The 23332-nt window shown below is 53.5% G+C and overlaps 7 protein-coding genes across 7 annotated transcripts; 4 read left to right on the top strand and 3 right to left on the bottom strand.

Annotated features, from left to right (window-relative positions):
* Positions 1-1814: 1814 nt before the first annotated feature.
* Positions 1815-8667, top strand: PG998_013669 (polyketide synthase; the record flags this gene model as incomplete). The annotated part of the gene is made up of 9 exons (XM_066880485.1): positions 1815-2447; positions 2496-2668; positions 2726-3393; positions 3464-3678; positions 3734-4494; positions 4547-5648; positions 5732-7302; positions 7435-8007; positions 8079-8667. 9 exons carry the CDS (start codon positions 1815-1817, stop codon positions 8665-8667), a joined length of 6285 nt encoding a protein of 2094 aa, XP_066724624.1.
* Positions 8668-8817: 150 nt separating this feature from the next.
* Positions 8818-11010, bottom strand: PG998_013668 (uncharacterized protein; the record flags this gene model as incomplete). Its single annotated transcript, XM_066880484.1, has 1 exon — positions 8818-11010. One exon carries the CDS (start codon positions 11008-11010, stop codon positions 8818-8820), a length of 2193 nt encoding a protein of 730 aa, XP_066724623.1.
* A 970-nt stretch (positions 11011-11980) lies between these two features.
* On the top strand, positions 11981-12625 carry PG998_013667 (thioredoxin-like fold protein; the record flags this gene model as incomplete). The annotated part of the gene is made up of 1 exon (XM_066880483.1): positions 11981-12625. The coding sequence occupies one exon, from the start codon at positions 11981-11983 to the stop codon at positions 12623-12625; it is 645 nt and encodes a 214-aa protein (XP_066724622.1).
* Positions 12626-13083: 458 nt separating this feature from the next.
* PG998_013666 (phototropin-2) lies at positions 13084-15703 on the bottom strand (the record flags this gene model as incomplete). The annotated part of the gene is made up of 4 exons (XM_066880482.1): positions 13084-13644; positions 13710-14395; positions 14523-14826; positions 14894-15703. The coding sequence occupies 4 exons, from the start codon at positions 15701-15703 to the stop codon at positions 13084-13086; spliced, it is 2361 nt and encodes a 786-aa protein (XP_066724621.1).
* A 1729-nt stretch (positions 15704-17432) lies between these two features.
* Positions 17433-19249, bottom strand: PG998_013665 (uncharacterized protein; the record flags this gene model as incomplete). The annotated part of the gene is made up of 6 exons (XM_066880481.1): positions 17433-18054; positions 18119-18331; positions 18430-18470; positions 18534-18730; positions 18822-18921; positions 19016-19249. 6 exons carry the CDS (start codon positions 19247-19249, stop codon positions 17433-17435), a joined length of 1407 nt encoding a protein of 468 aa, XP_066724620.1.
* Positions 19250-20363: 1114 nt separating this feature from the next.
* PG998_013664 (uncharacterized protein) lies at positions 20364-20889 on the top strand (the record flags this gene model as incomplete). Its single annotated transcript, XM_066880480.1, has 2 exons — positions 20364-20538; positions 20594-20889. The coding sequence occupies 2 exons, from the start codon at positions 20364-20366 to the stop codon at positions 20887-20889; spliced, it is 471 nt and encodes a 156-aa protein (XP_066724619.1).
* A 1232-nt stretch (positions 20890-22121) lies between these two features.
* Positions 22122-22754, top strand: PG998_013663 (uncharacterized protein; the record flags this gene model as incomplete). Its single annotated transcript, XM_066880479.1, has 1 exon — positions 22122-22754. One exon carries the CDS (start codon positions 22122-22124, stop codon positions 22752-22754), a length of 633 nt encoding a protein of 210 aa, XP_066724618.1.
* Between the last annotated feature and the right edge of the window lie 578 nt (positions 22755-23332).

Below are 23332 nucleotides of genomic sequence, written 5' to 3'. Positions count from 1 at the left end.
GTAAAAGAGATAAGACGTTCAATGACGAGGTGGCAACCGGTCGTTGTACGAAATCTGTATTCCCTCCTAGCTTCAAATATGCCACCTTTGTAAGATAGAACTTTCCAGGATGCGGCACCAGCACCTCGACTCAATGGATCCAACTCTGCATCTCCCCGAATCCTTTGCCTCCATGGCGGGGGCACCAATTCGAGGATCTTCCGAGCCCAATGCCGAGTTCTTATCAGCCAGCTCAGGCCGTATTTCCGTCTCTGTTTTGCCGAGGCCCCCTTCTCGTCATCCGCCGGACCGGATGTGACATCCGTTTACAAGGCCTACACGCCTTTCCGACGCTGGTTACGGTGGCAACCCGACCACGCCGAGTTAGAGACGGAGGCAGCCATCAGAGCCATTGATGAGTCTGTCGACGCTGCCAAGCTCCAAGACGACTTCAGGGGGCGACAGGGGAATGGGTTGGCATTCTAGGCTTTAGCCAAGGCGCCAAGGTGGCTGCGAGTCTCCTCCTGCGGCAGCAGATGCAGCGGGAGAGTTCGGAGAGTTCGGAGATTTATCAGCACGGTTCGAGTACGTATGCCTTTGGCATCCTATTGGCCGGGAGAGGGCCACTGGTTGCCCTGGATGCAACCTTGCCGTCGAATGGCCTGGTGGATGCTGCTGAGTTGGGCGTGCCTGGAGAGATGCCCGTCATGTCCGGCAAGGCGCCCCGTCTGAGTATCCCAACCATTCACGTGCATGGCCTGCGTGATCCCAATTTGGTACTACATCAGCAGTTGCTTAGCGAGATGTGTGCTGCGGATTGCGTCAGACTAATCGAGTGGGACGGAGACCACAGGGTCCCAGTAAAGACGAAGGATGTTGGGGCAATTGTCGTAGAGATTCTCACCATGGCTAAGCGGTTGGGTCTGGTTGTGTTGGCATAGACGAGGGCAACAGATAGGCGTTAAGCGCCAAGACCTGACGAATGCATCAAGCATTGTTCAAGCATTATCAAGCATTAGACAAGAGTTACGTGCCAAGGCGGTGCTTACTAGATATGCGCGGTCATCTGACCTCCAATCCCACTTCCATTCACAGCTATGCGTCAGCACTACACGTCACCACTACAATGCCCAGCGTATGCATGCTATTTCTCCGGCACAGAACCCGATCTGTGTCTTACGGTATCCCGCGTGCTCGGACGAGCTCGGGCGAGCCAGCGTAAGACGGAAGTCGCCTGAAGCTACAACATCGAGAGTCCGGAAGGCCTGGGCAAGCTTCCGTAAGACAAGTCTTGTCCAATCCTCCACCACTGAAAGAGTATCATTTCTCGGTATATTTGGTGAGAGCATCTCGTGAGTCAGATGACGTATGTTGACATTACCTCATTGTCGGCCGTTTTGGTGCGAGTTGAAAGTGAGCCAACAAGCTTAGAGTGTATCAGAGCGTCTATAGATCATCTCGGGTCATATCTCTCTGTAGAAAGCGGAGCCAAAAGCCGGATCTAGGGGAACCGGCGGTGTGGTCTGTAGATAACGCATGGCGATGATTGTGTAATTCATGGTGCATCAGTCCTAGTGTCTCTTATCGATGCTTCATCGCTGTTGGATGCAGCATACATGTCGGTAGATGTTGCGGCTCAAGATGCAGTTGACTTGCCGTAGGGTTGGAATTAGGTCTATATAGTTCTTGCCTCACTCTGAAGGTAGATAAATTGTTTCTCCAGGATCAGTAAATTCAACATTGGCAATACTGTACTGTGTTGTGTGCCGGCCCTGCAGTTTCAAAATTCGTGTACTACAAGAGCCAGCAAATAGATGGGCGGAATCGACTCAGAAATGTCCAATCTCTCATCATCACCGGCAAATGTTCTTGTGTTCGGGGCACAGACTCCAGACATTCCCGACAAGGCCGCCTCCCAACTTCGTGCGACCTTGTTGGATTCCCCCTCGAGTGCATGGGTAAGAGAAGCGCTAGTCGGACTGTCAGACGAATGGAACTACGTGTCGAGGGCCTTACCTGGGTTCCAAAAGGTCTCCAATACTCTTCAGACCCCGATATTTGTTGATTGGTTAGATTCAGGGGCTTTCCCAAAGGACACCGCGTCGCTGCCCAACTACATCCTGACACCGATCGTCATTGCGATACACCTTTCGCAATTTTCCGAGTATCACAATCTGGGATCGGCCAGTGAAGACCAATACAACCATGTTTTCAACCAGAGCATCGAAACCCTCGGGTTCTGTTCTGGTCTTCTGAGTGCCGTGGCCGTGGCTTGCGCAGGCAATTTTGATGAGCTAAAGCAACATGGAGCCACAACACTGCGTCTGGCCATGCTCATCGGGCTCGCGGTTGACGTCGATAATGTGGTAACCGAAGACGACGCCGATGGCTGGGGCTCCGTCTCGGTGGGTTGGTCTTCCCCTGAGTCTGAGGCCCAAATGTCTCGAGCATTAAAGCAATTCCCTGAGGTCAGAATCGATCCAATCTTTCTCTCCTCGTGAAACTGACGAGTCTAGGCATATGTGTCTGTGGAATATGACGAGAGAAGGGCCACCATCACCTTGCCTAAAAGCCTTTCAGTATCATTCCTAACACAACTAGGCACGACCAGTATTACCACAAGTGGTCTCTCCCTTCGAGGCCGTTTTCACAACACCCACCACCATGAGACGATCGAGCGCCTCGTGGCGTTCACCGAAGCAAATCCACGATTTCAACTACCAGAGGCGACTAATCTAGTTCACAGAACCCGCTCCAACCTCGATGGCAAATACGTGGAACATGGCCCACTCCATCGTTTTGTCATCGAGGCCATGCTTGAACATCCGGCGAACTGGTACCAGACTTTCAACAACATGCTTTCAGAACTTGGAGAAGTGGGAATCTCTACCCAAGTAGTATCCTTTGGACTTGATAGATGTGTCCCGCCAACCCTCGCCAAGAGGCTTGGTCGACGTTTGATACAGGCGGCCGACTTACCAAGACGTTCTGGGTTCGACGCACCCAGCCCCGGACTCATGCCAGACTTGACGCCTTACGGATCCGACCTGGACGGCAAGATAGCAGTCATAGGTGTGGCGGCGCAGGTGGCCGGCGCGGACGACGTCGACGAGTACTGGAAGTTACTATGCGACGGGGTGTCTCAGCACCAGGAGGTGCCTGGCGACAGGTTCGGCTTCGAGTCGGCATGGAGAGCCAAGGACCCCAAGAGGAAATGGTTTGGCAATTTCATCAAGGACGTCGACGCTTTTGACCACAAGTTCTGGCGCAAGACACCAAGGGAGTCCAGCTCTATGGACCCGCAGCAGAGGCTGATGATGCAAGTCGCGCTCCAAGCAACTCAGCAGGCAGGGTACTTTAGCTCTCCGACTCATGAGAAACGAGTGGGCTGCTTCATCGGGCTCGGTACTGTCGGTAAGCACTCCCACAGATGCAGGCCCGAGGTAGAGACGTGGGCTTACTAACCCATCGGGTAATTCACCAGACTACGAGGAGAACATCGCGTGTCATGCTCCCACAGCTTTTGCTGCTACCGGTAATCTGCGGGCCTTTGCCGCCGGAAGGATCAGTCATTCCTTTGGTTGGACTGGTCCAGCCATTACGCTCGACACGGCATGTTCTGCCTCTGCTGTTGCCGTGCATCAAGCATGCAAGGCGATTCTCGGCGGGGAATGTGTTTCAGCGCTTGCTGGCGGTGTGGTAAGTTAGGCACTCTGCTCTTGTGTATGGCTTGTGATACTGAGTAGGACAACAGTCAATCATGACTAGCGCTCGTCTGTTCCAGGACTTGGCTGCGGCATCGTTTCTCAGCCCTACTGGCCCCTGTAAGCCCTTTGATGCCAAGGGTGATGGATACTGCCGTGGAGATGGTGTCGGGGCCGTCTTTCTCAAGAAGATGTCCCAGGCCATTGAGGATGGTGACCAGATCATGGGCGTTATATCCAGCACGGCCGTCTACCAGAACCAGAACTTCACGGCCATCACTGTCCCCAACACTGAGTCGCTGTCCGAGCTCTTCACCGACGTGACCAAGGCCGCCAAGCTAGAACCACGTCATGTCACCGTCGTCGAAGCCCACGGGACCGGGACACCGGTTGGAGATCCGGCTGAGTATGGCGCCATCCGGAAAGCGCTTGGTGGTGGCAACCGTGAGGACACGCTGGCGGTGGGATCCGTCAAGGGGCTCATTGGCCACACCGAGGGTGCCGCCGGCATCATCTCCATCGTGAAGATCTTGTTGATGATGCGCGAGGGCAGCATACCCCCACAGGCCAGCCACAGCTTGATCAACCCGTCGCTCAACGCATCACCTGCCGACCACATGGAGATCGCAACGTGTCTCAAACCATGGAATTCGGACTTCCGAGCCGCCCTGATCAACAGCTATGGTGCATCCGGATCCAACGCTTCGATGATCCTGACCCAAGCCCCTAACCCGCCTGAAGGGATGACTAACGCTGCGGGTACACGATACCCATTCTGGTTCTCTGGGTTCGACGACCGAGCCATCTGCGCGTACGCCAAGAGGGCTCCGCCACTGTTTAAAGGAGACGAGCTTCCAAAAGAGCCGCTATACCTTGGCCAACCTGTCTTTCAACAACGCCCGGCAGACCAACCGGTGGCTTCCACGAGCCCTGATGTTCAGCTGCAGCTCGGTCGAGGAACTGGAAGCGAAGCTGGAAGCGGTCGAAGGAGATAGCAAGCCCACCTTTACTCGGCCCACCGTGCCCTCCGTAATCCTGTGCTTCGGAGGCCAGGTTTCGACGTCTGTGTCGCTTGACCGGCGTGTCTACGAGGGATCCACGCTGCTACGCAAGCACTTGGGCGAGGTGGACAAAACGATCCAGCTCCTAGGCTATGGTTCAATTTTCCCGGGCATCTTTCAGACGGCACCTGTGGCAGACATCGTCGAGCTGCAGCTCTGCCTTTTCGCGCTACAGTACTCCAGCGCCAAGGCATGGCTTGACTGCGGCCTAAAGGTCGCGTCCCTCGTGGGCCACAGCTTTGGTGAGCTCACGGCCATGTGCGTCTCTGGAATGCTCGACCTGCGAGACGCTCTTACGATGATACACGGACGGGCAAAACAGATCCGAGATAGGTGGGGCTCAGACAGGGGCGCCATGATGGCCGTGGAAGGGGGCCAGGAAGAAGTGCTGGGACTGTTGGCCAGGTCTGAGGCAAGGTTGCCCCAGGAGCCAGCAGCATCGATTGCCTGCTTCAACGGGCCGCGCCACTTCACCCTGGCTGGGACCACCAAGTCCATCGATAACGTCGCAAGTACACTCGAAGATGACCCCGTCGCGGCCGGTGCCATCAAGGGCAGGAAGTTGAACGTAACGAACGCTTTCCACTCCGTATTGACAGAACCCCTGCTCGATGGCCTGAAAAGCCTGGCCAGCGGACTGACACTAAGAGTGCCCACAATCGATTTGGAGAGGGCCACGGAGGTTCCCTCGTCAGGACCACTCACCCAAGACTTTCTCGGGGCCCATCTCAGAAATCCCGTATACTTCGATCATGCCGTGCAGAGACTCGCGAAAACGCACCCATCAAGTATATGGCTAGAGGCAGGATCCGCATCGACAATTACCTCCATGGCCAACAAGGCTATAAGCTCATCCAATCCCGGCGGCATTTTTCAGTCTGTCGATATCACGTCCAGCAAGGGGGTCTGAGCAGTCTTGCTGATGCAACCGTGAACCTTTGGAAAGCAGGGTTAACGATCGCCTACTGGCCCCATCATGGCTCTCAGACGGCCGACTATGCATCGATTCTCTTGCCCCCATACCAGTTCGAGGCCAACAAGCACTGGCTGGAACTGAAGATGCCTGTAAAAGAGTCCACCAAGACGGTGACTCAGGTTAGGGAAGACCCCCCAACACTATGGGATTTCGTCGAGTTAGGAGACGGACGAAATCAGAGCGCCACTTTCCGGATCAATCCTTCGTCCCGAGAATTCAGGGATGCTTTGAACGGCTGCAAAATTGGAGGCATCACGCCCACGTTATCGGTCACCAAACAAATCGAGATCGCCACCGCCGCCCTGGCGAGCATCCGACCAGCGCCAGGCGAGCTCCACGAAGCACTGCAGATTCAGAGCGTCGTAGTACACGAGCCCGTTGACCCCAAATCATCGGTTATCCTACTGGAAGCAGAAGCACAGGACCCCTCGTCATGTCTTTGGTCGTGGAGAATCGCCTCCGGTGCCAAAGTGTTTACGACAGGGGCTATGGTAATCCGGTCCGGCATCGACGTCCAGGCCCGCGCGGAGTTTGCCAAGTACAGCCGCCTCTTCAAGCATCAGCGATGCCTCGACATTCTCAACAATCAAGACTCGGACGAGGTCATGCAGGGGCGGAACATCTATACGACCTACGCCAATATCGTCGAGTATGGTTCCCAGTTCAAAAGCCTGCAGAAGATTGTCGGCCGGGGTGATGAGTGCGCCGCTATTGTCAAGGGGGTACAACCCTCGCACCCAGACCAGTTCAGTTCCGTGTTCGCCGAGGCCTTGTCGCAGGTGGCGGGCATTTTCGCCAACTGCATGTCTGCACAGCCGGGGCAAGACATGCTCATTCTAGGGGGTATCGAACAGTGGATAACCTCGCCAATTCGTATGAACCAGGATCATGACAGCACGGGATTATGGCACGTGTACGCTTCGAACTACTGGACTACTGGCACGGATATGTTGAGCGATGTCTTTGTGTTCGACGCCAAGACAGGGGCGCTTGCCAACGTGATACTCGGTATCTCCTATTGCAAAGTCACGGAAGGGAGAGCTGGCGATAGAGGGACAGAATCGAGATTGCTTCTCGAGCAAACCAACCTGACCCCACACCCCGTTCCCCAGACTCTGCAACCCACTATCGGCTCAGGATCAGAAGCCCTGAAAACACAGGCCGCCGCCGCGCCTGCCGGAAGTTCAACATCTGACCCGAGTCCGGCGATATCTGCTGCCAGTATTACAAAGAGAATCGTCGGAATACTAACAGCCATTTCGGGCCTGGAGTCCAGTGAGATCAATAATGATACTGGCCTGGCCGATATAGGCATCGACTCGCTCATGGGAATGGAGTTGGCACGGGAAATCGACGATGAATTTGAATGCTCCCTGGACCCAAATGACCTAAATGAGGTTGTAGATGTGCAATCCCTGGTAGATTGTGTTTCTGTTGCTTTGGGCGCCAGGGGCGACCAAAACGACGTCAACAAAGAGGAGGACGATCTGTCATCGAGAAGCTCGTCTAGGCCGATTCAGACACCCTCGGCTACTACGAAAAGTTCTACAACATCCGGAACTAGTGAGCTTGACTTGCCCCGGTACGTATTGAGCTATTGCCCTGATCATACCCAGAGATGATGGAAACCGGTTTATAACAGCATACTTGCCTGCTACTAGACATAAACAGTATGTATGATTGAGCTCTCTATGCTGACGGACAATAATGACAGGGAACTGGTGCTCTCTTCGTTTGCCGAAGCCAAGGCGAACACCAATACCTTCATTGCTGACACCAAACTCGCCGGCTACGCGGACAAGGTGATACCAGCACAGACCCAGCTGACGGTGGCGCATATGATAAATGCGCTGGAGACCTTTGGAAGCACGATCCGCACGGCAAAGCCAGGTGAGACGGTCGAGCTTTTCCAACAGCCGCCAGTGCTGCCCAGGCACCGACAATACATCGACAAGCTCCACGACATCCTGATAGACGACGCTGGATTGGTCGTCAAAGAGAGGAAAGAGACCACCACGGACCATGATGATAACGACGATGGTGCCGTAACGACCTTTGTCCGTACCGCTGTGACGCTCCCCTCCGAGACGCCGGACGTCCTGCACCAGCGCCTGCTCGCCGACTTCCCCGAGCATGTCTATGACCACAACCTGACTCACCTGACTGGGGCTCAACTCGCCGACCTGCTCACGGGCGCCCGCGACGGTATCCAGCTGCTCTTCGCCTCGAAGGAGGGCCGCGAGAACATCACGGGCATGTACGGCCGGTCACCCATCAACACGGCATGGTTGCGACAGCTCGAGGACTTTTTCGGGCGTCTCACAAAAAGCTTCAGCAGCAGCAAAGCTCGACTGCTAGTGCATCAACTCCTCTTCCGCCTCCCCTCAAGGTCTTGGAGATGGGCGCCGGGACGGGCGGGACGAGCGCGGGCATGATCGAGCTTTTTGCGTCACTGGGATTCCCTGTTGAATTCACCATCACGGACATATCGTCGTCGTTGGTGGCGGCAGCGCGGAAGCGATTCCAGAAGGTCCTCCTCGAGGAGAGATGTGCCCACATTCGCATCCAGTACCGCGTCTGCGACATCGAGAACCCGCAGCCCCCGGCGGACCTGGCCGGCACGCAGCACATCGTGTTCGCGACCAACTGTGTGCACGCGACACACAGCCTTGCGGCGTCCACGGCCAATATCCGGCGGCTGCTGCGGGATGACGGCCTGCTGGTCATGCTGGAGATGACGACGCTGATCCCTTGGATCGACCTCAGCTTCGGTATGCTCGAGGGTTGGTGGCTGTTTGATGACGGGCGGAAGCACGCCCTCGCTCACCAGGAGTTGTGGAAGGAGGTCATGCTGAAGGTCGGATATGACCACGTAGATTGGACCGAGGGAACATTCCCCGAGGCCAATCTTCAGCGGCTTATTATGGCCATGGCAAGTGAGACCTAAGGGTCAAGGGGCAGTGGTGCATACTTTGGGCCACGGCAAGGCTAGATTCTCATGAGTGATTAATTACACATAACAGGTTGCATTTTCTTCCTAGCAATGGACAATAGTTGAGTTGCGTAGATCTCAGCAGCGTTTCCATACAGCCATTAATCACTGTATACCATATGAGCCAGGCATGTAAAATACCTGGTTGAAATCGTAGTTTTCAGGTACGACATTATCGAACATAGCAGTCCAGTCGATGTGGAGCTCGGGATCCGGGTATACGTCAGTAGCAGGGGCGCCGGCGGTGAAAGAGGGAAATGGGTCAGTGCAGAACTGTATTTCGGTCGGCATGGGATTGTAGTGCGGAGGTGTAGCAATTGTCGGCTGAGGGTTGTCAAAGGCCGCATTGCTATCAGCCGCCATGAATTGTTGGCCGTTCAAGGCGGTCATTGACGATGATACCTCGGGAGCCCGAGGCCGGCTGATGCGAAGTTTCCCAAAATACGGTATCATGACTTCGTATGGCTCTGGACCGCTGTATTTACCATCACGGGCCTGTAATAGATAATGTAGTACCTCGTGGGCCTGTTGGGCTACCGGACATTCCATGACCTCCGAAACCCTCTTCAGAGTTGAGGCTGTGACTGAGGCGCGTTCCCAATCTCGAGCCTGGTCATGAAGACTGGTAATTGACTCGGGTGCGGGCGGTTGGGAAAGCAGATTGATGATGATAACGATGGCAGCCGAGAAGACTTGGAAGTCCATAACATCGCAGATGATGGTCATCGGATCCTTTTGGCTCCGGAGCATCTGGTAGGCCTCAATCATCCCGCGGCAGGCCTCCAGGGCAGCGGTGCGACTGTCAATGAAGTTGCTCTCGTGTGTGGCTTTGAGCATGTAGGGGAAATGGAGGTATTTCTGCGACTGGAAATACGAGATCTTGAGGGTCTGTATACCGTATACGACCGCCATAGGCGTGCCAGGGTGCGGTACTTCAAACCATTGCGCCGGCATCATCCTCCTGCACTCGTCCAAGTCGTGCGCGATCTTCAGTGTCTCGTAGTAGTCTATATCGGCATGGTTCTGGTTTCGTTCGACAATGCGGCCCGCAATTATGGCAAGTTGGCGCGCTATAAATGATGGTGTTGAAGACACGCTGGCGTGGGCGGCAGACAAGCTGGGATGCGATTCCGATAGTACGCAAGGAAAGCCTAATATCATGGAGAACTGTCGGTCCATCTGCCACAAGTACGACCACACAGCCTTGTTTCTCTGGTCGGTGGCGTCATTCATATGGTGTAGACCCAGCAGCATAGCCTGGTTTATCGCACCACGGACGATAGCCCACGCCTTCCGTGGCTTCCCGCCGTTCAGGTATAGCTTCGATAAGAGAGCCATGGCTTCTAGGCCGTCAATACTTCCTCCCCTGTCTTCATCCATTTTCAAGAGATTCTCCGCGCCACTCATGTACGATGTGATCAAGTTAGTCGGAGATAGTGGGAGGTCGGTATGCAGTCTTCCGAACTCGCGTGGAAGTTGCTGTAGGCATAGGCCAAGCCAGAGAATCGCCCTCGCTGCTGTGGCGGGCATTTCTGCGGCCATGGCCCGTGAAATGGAATCCCTGGCCATACCGACGGCCCCTAATTTCTCCTCGCTAAAAGCATCCCAGGTGGTTGAGGGAAGCCAGGGCCATATGGACCACAAGTGCTCTGTTTGCTGTAGGATTAAGGAGAGGGTGCCTTGGCGTGGTATGAGGCAAGTCAAGGCGGAGATGCAGTTTCGCACCCGTAGATTCTCAGATATCTTTGCCTGGCCTCTTCCTACCGACAGATTGTCCCATTGCACCATCATGACCTGTTTGAACAGCTGAAGCAATGGTGCATCCTCCTCTGGCACGTCGCCTATTGCCGAGGTGGGCGTCTCGACAGCTCCAAAAGAACTGGTAGAACTCGAAGACTTCACTTGAGTTGTCCCAGTCGAGAGATTGGCTGGCGTCGCATGGCTTCCACTAAAAGGGCCTGCTTCAAACTGGAGGTGTTCGACCATGGCCTTGGTCGTCTGTGCGTTCCACAACGACAGACTGGACGATAGGTCGGTGTTTGGAGTAATGGCTTCCCCTAGCCTGCGAATGACCGTCTCCAAATCGTCAATTCTTCGCTGCAAGTTCTGCTGCTGGCTGCTTGACTGGGGCTCCTTCTTGGGCTTCTGTACGGTACATTCAGACTCGTGGAGGACACATTCCTGGCAGACTCGGCTGTCCGGCGCATATATGCACCGAACCTTTCTTCTCCGGCATTCTGCGCAACTCTTGGTGCCCAGGCGCATACGCTTGGGGGGTTGAGGCGATAGTTCGGACATGGCGACGAATGACGCTGCTTGAATGTGTTGTCCTTTCTGTTTGTCCCTTGGGGAGGGTGGCCCACCAAATAAAAGAGAAGTAAGGGGCGGGAAATGCGATGCTGCAGTAAGCGATTGCTGACGTGAGAAACCAGGCAGCAATCCTCCAGATATCAGCAGCTGAACCGCATATTGTCGAGATGATAAAGGAATTACTGAACGATTAGATTCATGTTGCAGGAAACACAGAGGTGTAGCACCCTAGCTAGCGGGGGTGACGACAGGCTTAGTCACCATTTTCCTTTCCGCATATATTCTTCCTTTTCTTTTCGGTTCAACGTCAAGCCGTCAACCTAGTCTTCCATCTGATTCATCTCCCATGCCACAATTCGAATCCATCATCTAGCAAGGGGAGCGTCTGTGCAGGCTTTGTGTGCTAGGATCAGCTTGGCGTTCTCACGTGTAGCTGGCAGCTGGCAGCTGGCAGGCTGGGTTGGCAGGATTGAAAGCTGCGAGGTGCGATGGTCCATGCGGTGGCGGCAATGGATTGGCAGATCGACATTGAACCGAAAGAAAAGAAGAAAGTACAAATACGGTGGCCATAGAATCAATTACAGCTGGCTGACTGAAACGATCATTATTGCTGTACAAGGAGCCACCCAAAGATATGAGTGCTAACGGTGCTTACCTAAGCGGACGAACTCGGACGAACTCGGACGAATGGGCAGAATGTCGTATACAGAGGTCGATCACCAGTATGGGAGAGTTGGTCTATCATGATGCTCAGCGGTCACATCTCAGAGACATCCGATCGAGTTATGACGGAGCCACCGGCTTCGTCGGGATAGGAGGCAAGGCCCGAGCCGGTGCTGTTCTCTCTATATATATGAGCTTGATCCTCCAGATGCAGAATTCATTCTTGGCACTATATTGCACATCAAACACTAGCAATCCAAATCCACTTCCACATCCCTTCTATACTCAGTACACCATGTCTCTCAACGCCCAGTTGGCAGCTGTCCAAAGTCGCTTCGTGGAGACCGCCCCGGCAAACCTCAAAGATCCCATTCTTCAGACCCAAAAGGAGATCGAAGAGACCTTTGACCAATCCAAAGCGATTCAGGTCGGTCAAACCTTTCCTGCCTTCAGCCTGAGCAATGCGGTGGGTGAGGATGTCACGCTCGATGGCCTTCTCTCCCGCGGGCCTCTTCTCATCACCTTCTACCGCGGCGAGTGGTGCCCGTTCTGCAATATGACCTTGGCGTCGCTGCAGAAGCACCTGAGCGAGTTCGAGGCCAAGGGAGTGACCCTCGTCGCCATCTCACCCGAGCTGCCCAACCAGTCGCTCACGACGACCGAGAAGCACGCGCTCAAGTTCCAGGTGCTCTCAGACGTCCAGAACAAGCTCGCGACCAAGCTCGGCATCCTCTTCCGCCAGCCCGAGCGCATGCGTGCCGTCTTCAAGACCTTCGGTCACGACTTCCAGACCCGCAACGGCGATGATTCTTTGGAGGTCCCGCTGCCAGCTAGCTTTCTTATTGCAAAGGACGGCGTGGTCAAGAAGTTATTCGTGAGCCCTGATTGGACCAAGAGACTCGAAACCTCTGTCGCTTTGGAGTGGGTGGACGAGCTCTGAGGTTTGTCGTCATTATCATATAAGGTGATGTGGATGGCGTTAGAGAGCGAGGCAAGAGGGATCTTCGTGCATCCTCATCCTCTCACGGGTTATCTGGGTATTTCGATAGAGACAAATATGGCAGTAGACAATGCCCCACTAAATGAACGAAGTGGAGTTCCACTAACTCATCTACACCACTCTCTAATCGTGTCTTAAACCAATAGACGTGAGACATCGCGATACTAAAACGGCGCCCAAGGCAGCACTTAGTAGATTCCGAAACAAAGAAGGAGTTCTGACCTCATCAATGAGTTTCAAAAGTGAAACAAATCTACATCGTTTGTCTATTTACTGAAGTCATTAACTTGGAGATCATCTATCCTCTCTATCCTAGTTGAATCAAACAACAGGAAGGAAAGCACGCTACAAATATAAATTAGACATTAATAAAGTCATTTTCGCCCCTAATCATGCTACTATTCCTCAATCCGAACCGTGTAGCTTGACCCCAGGCTCTGCATCGACGCCGTCTCCAGATCATCCCTATGTCTAGAATCTCGGGCAGATCTCTCTTCAATTGCTGGTGGGATGTACACGTAGCGAGAGCCAGACTGTGTCTGCCCTTTGGGAGACAGGGGCCAGTGTCTCGTTGGCTCGGCGTTATTCGAGCCAGAGCCAGCATCAGGCCTCTCCAATGATGGGCTAGTAATGACATCCTCTCTGCTGGTGCCGGTAGTGGCGACGACTTGCTCGCTTTGCCGGTGACTCCTCTGCGCAGCGAACGCGCCGATACTCCGGCCCCGGCCTGCATCCTTCAATTTGTTCCTCGACGACCGCGACAGCGCCGTGAGACTGAAGAAGTTGGCCGGCAGGCCGGTGGTGGTGGTGACCTTGGAGCGCGCCAGGTTCTGATGAGACAATGGTTGTCGCTGGTCTGACTGATCTGGTCGAGGCAGCGGTACAAGAGGGCGCGGCGCGCGCTGGCCGCCGGCCAGGAGTGTTGCTGGTGTACCAGCTCGGTGGCTGACCCGTTGCGGCTAGGCTCGGGGAACTGCGACAGAATTGGGGAACTCAGGGTGTCGGACGACTTCCGAGGCCGAACTTGTGGCCGCTGTTCGGGGTCACGTCCGGGTTCGCGCTTGGTATGCCCGTTACTAGGGCGACCGCGTGTCGCAACATCGGGTAATGCGTGCGGCCGCAAGTGGGACGACATGGAGGTGTCAGGGCGTGGCGGTAGGTGTTGTGGATGCACTGCAGAAGAACCGTTGGCCCCTCCGCCCCCTCCGCGTAGCCTAAGCTCAGAGTCGTCATCAACCAGGACGATCATCCACACCCCGACCTTGCCATTCGCACCAAGCAAGGGCGTACAGTGAAGCCAGCGTGACCGGCCGGTTGATTCCGCGTCATGGTCGTCGGCATCGTCGTCAAGATCCAAATGTGCTTCCAGGGGATGGTGGTGTTGTTGACCGATGTCCCCATTCTGCCTCCTGCGCTGTGCTTTGAGCGTAGTGTTGACCTTGTTCTGTCCGTGGCTGGCTTTAAGCCACTTGACCTTCGCTGTGACGCCCTGTCCCTGAGCTAAAGCGTGAACAAAGTCGTCCCGCATACGCGCTGAGCCCCCGATGCGGTCTACTAATGGCGATTGCAGGATTCCAGGAACACGCATGGACGGGCTCGTGAATAGTATGCGCAGCGATGGGTACGGTCGCACCAGCAGGTAGTGTTCGTAGATGCCGGTGAGGCGGCCGTTGTGTCTTGAAGCTAGGGAAGCCGCAGTGGAGGACTGGACTGGGTTGTGGCCGTTAGAGGGGGGCATTCTCCTCAGTCGGCGACTCTGAGTCTCTCAGTACCACCCTTGGCTTGACCCAGTTTCCCGAATGACTTCCTGTATCATTATGCGACCGTGTCTCCGTACCTGCTCTTGGTCTTGCTGCATCTCCTTCGCGTTGGGGTTGCGCTTGAGACTGCGCCCTGCCACGATGCATGTCTCCGCCTCGTTGGCGCACAATCTCGAGCTCTCGGGACTCGAATATCTCCGCAAGCTGAGTGAACTCGTCTTTATGATTGGATTCATAGTCTTGATCATCACCTCGGTTATCTTTATCCACCAGGCGCTTCAGGGCGTCAAGGTCATAACACTGTTTAGCCAGGCCTGATACGTCCACCTGAGCCCCAATGAAATACCGGATCACGCCACGGCTATCATAAAGGGGGGCGAGCTACAGTCGCATCATCAGTGTCTGTACTGTGCGATAGAATGACCTCGGGGAGGTTGACATAACTCACCATGACTAGATTCATAAACGGTGACCCATCACGACGGTAGTTCAGGAATGTCTCGTAATGGTCCACACCAGCCTCCAGCTTCTCTCGTATCCTAGTGATGCTGAAAGGATTTGTGTGTGGGCCCTGCAGAAATCGGCAATTGCGTCCGACGACGTAGTCCACGCCATACTGAGTAGTCCTATGGAATTCATCCGAGGTGAAGACGATTGGGTTGTCTGGTCGCGATGGATCAGTCAGGCAGAAGACTTCTGCAAGACCCTCGGAAACGTGCGGCAGTGTCCCCATGATGCGATGTTTGACCGAAACCGACACTGTTTTGATCCAAACATGAGTGATATACATGGGAAGGTCTTCGCGCGTCAAGTGGGCAAATGCGGCATCTGCTTGCATCTGCAGTTCCTGGTTGTAGGTAGTGGGCAGTCCCCCAGTCCCCTCAGAGTTATGGGTGGCATCGGTATCCAACGGAGGCTGCAATCTCTGCATCACCGAGTTGCTGTACTCAATCGCGCGCAAAGCTTTGAGTAGCCCAAGGTAGTACTTCAGCAATACGATGGACGCCGGTCGGTATTCGTACAAGAAGCTGGAGAAGCGCCGCAGCTGGGTCGGATCATCGAATATGGCCTCAAGGTGACGACGGGAGAAGAGTAGGTCGGAACGTGTTTCCAGCTCGTATGTACATCGTTGTCCGTCTTCCTGGTAGCCAGGCATGACCAGGTCAAAGCTTCCCGGCTCCAGCTCTTCGTTATCGACCGGATCGAGACCCTCAGGTTCGCCGCCTGCTACCTGCAGCTCCGGAAGGTCCTCAGACATCCCGTTCGTAGGATCTATAAGGGGTACTTGAGACGGGCGAGGCGGCAGAGGCTTCACAGCAAAATCTTGCTCTCCATCAACGAAGCCACTTTGTTTGGAAGACGGTCATGTTAGCTCACGCCTTTAAGGTGTTCAGCGGAACGCTTACTTTGACATGGACGGCCTGGGGCGTTGTGACAGCGGAGGAGGGTTCCGTTCCATGTTTGCTACTCCCAATGTGGCTCTTCAGGACTCGAGCAGGCAATATGTCATGTCTTGACAGAACCTGACAAAAGCAACCATCGAGAGACCCAGACGGGGATGCGCGTTATGTATCAAGCCGCCGCGGCCTCGCAACACGAGTCTCGTGGGCCATTGCCGCGTGCATTTTCAATAGATCCATTCGTAGTGGTATTGAGGCTGTCGCAACACAGACCAGAATCTGAGCAGTCGGAATGATACCATGTGGACGCCATATGTTTGTCCGCTGTTAACGGTCTTGCGGCGCAATGATCAACGGCTTTAAGCTAAAAGGAGAGTGTGATATGTACCGGGAGCCGACCCGTCATTTGGAACTGGCGACCCTTGCATGAAGAACCTTGTCTGCATGGTTGGTTTATTGGAAGCGAGATGCATGGCAACGATGTATGTACCATTCCTTTTTCTGCGTCAGTACACCGTGACCATGCGAGGGCTTGAGATGGTGAGCACCGAGAGCCGAGCTTCCAGTTCAGCCCGATTGTGACGAAGACGATTCGTAGATGGCAATCGGGTCTTTTGCAGACTCATCGATGGTTTGCAACCCACATCCCCTTGTAGAGACGCCTGAAAACTGACAAAACATGGTGGTCAGGTCAGACTCCCAAGGCTGATCACCCAGGATGCATTCTCACTAAGCAGCATGCTGTGACCTAACCGCAATTGCTGCATTGTCTGTTAATTGGGTGCCGGCAGCCGGGGAAGCGCAGAGACTTGAGCCGCCTATTTCTCCCCTGCCAGTGTCGATTACTGACCAGTCAGGTGACAGGTCAATTGGCTCGAGGGTCTCCTTTTCACTTTAGGGGGCAGTATTGAAGTGGTTTAAGGCCCTCTCTCATTTGAGCTGAGGCGAGAGCACATCGAGAGCAGATCGAAGGCGCCCAGAATGCCACTCAGCATCGGCTGCCTAACCCACCATCGCCACTATGCGCGACCTAATTATGTCAGTTCGAATCGTTGTTGCTGTTGTTCGGCCAATCACCATAAATCACCTTTGCCTGAGTAGTGATGTCGCGTAATTGGAAGAATGCTTGTTGTTTTTATTCCAACGTGGGAGCTCTAGCTAATCTTCTCAATTTGTAAAACCGCCTGAAGTGGCCGCCGCACCCGCCACGTTACCCCACCCCACCCCCATTGTCGTTAGCCCTCACAGGTGCAGCTTCACGTTGTTAGTGTAGTTTTCGTGCTTTCTCGGGTGCGATTGGGTTTGCGACCCGTACCGAGACACTAGAAGGGGTCCCCACCATCTTCGACAGGCCAACCCATTCCGGGCGCATCTTGGGAAGTGCTGTTGGTCCTCAGCCGATTGGTCTCTGGAATACCTGGAACATGGAGCGCCAACAACCACGATTGGGGGTCCAAATACGTGCAGCTACTCAAATCTCAGATAATCTATCGTGCCACCCGAGGTAGTTGGTGTCCAAACCCACGATCAATTATTCTCTGAAAGCAAAATGTGACATTATGCCTGTGGCCTTCACTGTCCCTTGTTCTACAATGTGTATCGATGTGCTGGTCCACTTCTGTCTGATTCCGTCTCCGGTAGGCTGTTCCGCTCCGCAAGGTCCTGTGCCTGATTAGCCTTGTACATAGCCGCCGCCATGCCCACCGCGCCAAAGCCCGTGAGTAAGATGCTTGCCAGCGCCGTCCCATAGCCGGCGGAATACCGCGGCTTCTCGCGGGCGAGGTAGACGTTAGAGGCCACCACGCCGCCGAAATTGCCAATGCTGTTGATGAGGGCGGAGCCGACGGCGCGGTGCCAGTGGCCTCGCAGGTTGTTGAGGAGCCAGGCGAAGACGATGGGCGTGGTTATGGTGCCCAGGACGATAAGGAACGTCGCGGCGTACTGCACCTTCCGTGGCATGAGCTCTTGTCGTAACAGGATCGCGTACCCCACGACCGGCGGGATCGACAAGCCCACGACGAACAGGCTGCGATGCTGAAGTCGGTCCGAGATCCACGCGACCATCACGGCCACGACGAATGACACGGCCCACACGGGAATCGTGTGCAGTTGCACCTGTACCGCGTCCCATCCGACCTCATTGAGGATTGTCGGTAGGAAGAGGGACATCGAGTAGGCCGTCACGGTGCCTCCAAAGGCAATCAGCGAGCTTCATGCACGTTAGTCAAGGGGACTTTCCTTCGGTCGGTGGTCGGGACTCTGTTGCCGCGTACCTGACCCAAACCTTCCAGTCGAACACGATGGCTCCGAATTTGCGTACGTCAATTTCCTCTTCTTCATCCACTGGCTGATCAGCCAGAAGTCTCTGCCGGATCATCTCCTTGTCCGCCAAGCTCAGATACTTGTTCTGCTCCGGCCAATCGGGTATCCAAAAGACTGCGATCATTCCGAAGAACGCGGTGACTGCCCCTTCTATGATGAAGATCCTAGGAAGACATAGTAGCCAGATGTCAGCAATGAGAGGACCCAGCAATTACCATGGATAGGGAATTATGAGTTTCCGTACCATCGCCATGCTGCATACCCAAAATGGCCATCCAGATGCGCAATTGCGTATGCCAAAAGCTGTCCAAGGGCGGGTGATTAATCAGCTGCAAGTACAAACCGAGACACACCTCGTGCACTCACTCCACCTATAGCGTTCGATAAAATCACCGAGGTCCAGATGGCAGTCAGCCGCCTTTGGTACTCAAATCGCTTGTAGTACATGGACGTGACGTAGGCGATACCGGGGAAGATACCGGCCTCGAGGACGCCGAGCAGAAAGCGGAGGCCTATTAAAGACTGGTAGTCGTTGACGAAACCCTCGCACATAACCACGATACCTAAGAAAGGGTCAAAGCCCAGATTTTGTCAGATAGTTTCTTATTTCTTGCTCTCTGATCTCGGCGGGGAACGGAGTCTCTCAGGACAAACCCCAGAAAAATACCAGTCCGGACAGGTAGTACGACGGCCGGACGTGCTTTACGAGTAGGTTGCTGGGAACCTCGAGAAGTATGTAAGGGACGAAAAAGATCTGTGGGTTTCAATTGATTCATTAGCAGAGGCGTTTTATCGCGGAAGACCTCCAGGAATAGCTTTCCGGTTTGTCTACTTTTGCATTCGCTTACCACAAGGACGATGTTGTATCGGTTTCCTATATTCAGTCCCAGGTCCTCGTCCATCCCCTGGATCTTGGCATTGCCGATACTCGAGCGGTCGAGGATGCTGGTGAAGTTGATGAGGAAGAAGATGGGGCAGATCATGAAGTCCAGCTTCCGTACCAGTCGCTCCTCCGCCTCGGTGACGAACTCCCCTTGCATCGGCAGCGCTCGCCGCAACCACGAGGTCGCTCTCCCCAGCATTCTGTAGACGGACGGACAGAGGATCGACAGCCAAAGGAGATGATTTCCATCTGTTCAGAGACGGGAAATTTGCAACCGATGATAAACGACAGGTTTTCCACCTCCCCCTCTTCGCACATAGCAATCTGGGCAGTTTAGCCCCTAAAACATGAGACGAAAATGCTAGTCATTCCGGTCCGACGCCGACACTGGGGCGAGAACATGTTTTTCTTCACATGAGAAAACAGCAGTGTCCTGTTCAGCTCTTCCTCGTTCAGGTCATCCTAACCAGAGTTATCTCCAGGCGACCCGAAAATACGTGCTAGGTTAGAGTTCGCAAATTTCCCATGCTCTGGAAGGTCGAGGCGGCGGGCAGAGCCGCGCCCCCATCCGGGCACTCATTCACCAGCTCGTCTGCCATTCTATTCACATCATCGAAACTCTATTCCTGACTCGAAACATCCTAATCCAAATCAGGACGACACATTGGCGCGCTGCGGCTCTGCTGGCCAGTACGTCGACAACAAAGTTACCAATCAATGCGGAACTTTCATTCCGATGTCGAGCCAGGTAATTGGGACAAAAGACTCGCAAGGGTGAAGTAACACATAAGAACTCCAGTTTATTAATCCACCTGGGTCAAATTGCATAGGGTCAAATCGGCGGACTGTTCGCGACACAGCAAACCAATCATATAGAGCGGGGGAGCGACCGCCCGACCGCCCGACCGCCCGGTATTCGTACAGGTCAGTTAACAGATTCAATGTTTTACAAGACTGTTGATGAGAAGCCACACCTTCTGCAAGGGATCTCGTTTTCGGAGTTCTAGATCAAGCAAATTATGGATAGCAAACAAAAAATCCCCTTACCACTTACTACATGGGCAAGCAAGGGGGCTCTGAATTCGGCCCCGAACTGGAGTTTAGGCAATTTGCGCAATGAGACTTATTCGGCCAATGGAGGCCCGCAGTTTCCTTATTAAGGAACGGAATCGTTCGGGGAGATTTATAAATACCGATAACATGGCCGATCTTATGGACACTCTTAAGCAGTAGAGTTGCATTATTCGAGACCCTTGAGCGGGCACAAGCACATCCACCTCGTCTGAACCACCATCGTCCACGTCAATTAAACAATGCACATCCCGGGTTCTCTACTACTAACCGCTGTTGCCACCGCCACGGCTCTTCCAGCGCCCGAAGACCAGCCGGGGAAGAAGCCGGGGTGGTCCTACGAGATCTACTACTGGAACATCTCCAACCTTCGAGCGTTGGAGATTAACAGTAGAAAGAATGCTCACTTTCAGTATTGTGAGTTATACTTGGGTTTTATCTGGTATCGTTCAACAACTGGAGGCAAAGGCAGCTAACGGCGACACGTTATCATTGGTTATCAGTATTCGATATCTCCGCCCCTGTCTACGACCCCCGAGCGTATATGCGGCGCCCTCGATCCCGTCTTTCACGGGCACGTGCGAGGGCGCGACTACGGCCCAGACACCGGACCAGTCCGCTTACATGACCTGCACTACGAGCAGAAAGACCGGAGAGACATCGGACGGTGGTACCTTTGGCGGTCTATCCGCACGGGTGAAGCCAAATCCTAATGATACCAAGCCCGGCATAGCCATCTCGTTCCAATGGACCCAGGAGATGAGGTAACTGACAACCAAGAACCCATATAGAGAACACTGCTCCTCTCTTTCTTTCTATGTGGGCCAATGCAATGACTCACAGAGCTGACAGATAAACCTCAAAACCCATAGTAACAAAAGGTACAACATCACGTCATACGTATCCCCCACTGTAAGTGACTGTTATCTCCTTTGCTCCTTCCCTTCATGGATGCTCCTATACATTGTTGCTGCACAAAGCTTATGTGGGAGACACCACTATAGTGGGCCACCGATCAACCGAAATCGACGAAGCTTGATATCTTGGAGCCAGACATGCTCTGGCAGCTTTGGGTTTGAATATGTGCAGCACATTCGGGTATGAAACTAGGAGGCGATTCAAGAATTTTCGGACTTGTTAGTCGTCTTTGGAAATACAAGGTGTACTCTATATTAATTATAGCGGTTATAACTCATCCGTATAAGTCACGTCTGTTTTGAAGGGCCAACAGAAAATGAGAAGATATCTAAGTGTTCATATGAATAGGGGGCATGGATATCAAGTGATACGTAAATTATGTAATGTCGTTAAGGTAGCTCCCACGCAATAGGGACAACCCTGTCAAAGGTTTACCGAGTGACCAAATTAGTGGTGAGGCGGTGGCCGATCACACGTCTCATTCCCACGTCACGAATTGCATTCCCAACTCCCTGGATCCGTCCAAGACATCTCTTACCGTTGCTGATATGCTTCCGTTTACATTCAGATTAGCATAAGTAGACATTAGACGCATGAGTACTGTAAGTCTTTGCAACGGAATATGATCGCGGCTATCGTGCTTGGCCATTTGGCAGCCCCATTGTTTCACTTGTCACCACCTCGAGTCAGCGATCGACCAAACATAGATTAAGCATAAATCGAAAACAGCTTTGCGGGGTTTAACGGGAGATGTCTTACGAGGTAGAGAAAAACAAGAACAAGTACATGTTTGAATTGTGGCTGCCAAGTTATGCCCCTTTTTGCTTGGCCGGGCACCCCGTGTCATGCGGTTCTCCTATCGTTGTTCTCCACTAGATAGACTATACCTACACGGTTGACTGTGGCGTATATATAGGGGCAATCAACTTCGTAATATAATTAATCTTTTCCCAGTAGATACGCACACTTTGTTTAGTACAATATATACCAAATTGCACTTTCATTCACTTTGTTGGCTGGTCCGCTCAAACCTAATTATATATTTCCCATATTAGTACCTTTTCCACTTCCCTCCTTTCACCATGCAGGTCAAGTCTTTCCTCATGTTCGCCTACCTTGGCACCGTCATGGCTTTGCCGAGGCCTTGTGGTCCTGCCGATGTCAATGATGTTGCTGCAGTGGCTGACAACAATAACAACAACGATAACAACAATGCCAATGCTAATAATAACAACGTCGATGCCAACGCCGACGCTGATGCCGATGCCGACGACGCTAACGCTGATGACGCCAACGCTGACAATGGTGGCAATGTGGACGTTGTTGCTGAAACCAAGAACAACAATAATAATGTCGATAATAACAATGCCAACGCCAACGTCGATAATAATGCAAATACTAGCGATGCGGTCGCTAACGATGCAAACGCTGATGATGCTGAGGACGCCGATGATACCGATGAGGCCGGTGCCGATGATGCTGTTAAGGATGATCAGGACAATGAAGAAGCTGAAGATGTCGAGGGTGATGAGTCCGATGATGCTAGCGATGCCAATGCTGGCAACGACAACGCCAACGCCAACTCCAACGACAACAGCGAGAACTCCACCCAAGCCGAGCGTGTTGCCGGAAAAGTGGCCGAGGGCCTCAACTGTCAGCAGGACGAAGATGGTGGTGTCTTCGTATGCAGCGATGAGTCGGGCGCTAACTGGTGAGTTGCAAGGGGGTTCCTTAAGTGATAACTTAGCCACTAGTTCCAGGGAGCCGACTAACTCCAACTAGCATCATCAACTCCTCGGGAGGCGGCACTTGCCTGTAAAAGGCTCCGCTTTGACTCATAAATCCGGGGGTGTGGATAGGGGCTGGGCGATCATGGGGTGCCCGTTGGGGTGTGGAATAGGGCAGTGGCTTTTAAAATCATGTTTGCATTGCCGTATTACGCGCGGTGGTCATAGTTGGCACAAAGGATTTGGATGAGTAAAGAGTACCACCATCTAGCAAACGATGACTGGTCTTTTCAACCCTTTGATAGTCCCCAAATATAGTATTATATGGTGAAAATGAAGATTTATACTCAGATAGCATTAGTGTCTAGAATCTGACGCCATTCTCTTTTGCTCCGTGAAATGTATCAAGCTGCTGGCAGATAAAAAGAGGAAAATACCGTTCTCCCATCTCTATAAACGATGGCCACTTGCTGGAGTGGTCTATACGGGGCAGGTGAGCCGGGGTCATGGCTGCTCGTTCCGAAACAACCCCCACTATCCACCTCTTGGGGGTTCAGGGGCAACCC

The sequence above is a fragment of the Apiospora kogelbergensis genome, assembly GCF_038363985.1.
Source record: "Apiospora kogelbergensis strain CBS 113332 chromosome Unknown utg000009l_segment0_segment0, whole genome shotgun sequence".
Classification (NCBI taxonomy): domain Eukaryota; kingdom Fungi; phylum Ascomycota; class Sordariomycetes; order Amphisphaeriales; family Apiosporaceae; genus Apiospora; species Apiospora kogelbergensis.
This window is presented reverse-complemented; position numbering and strand designations above follow the sequence as displayed.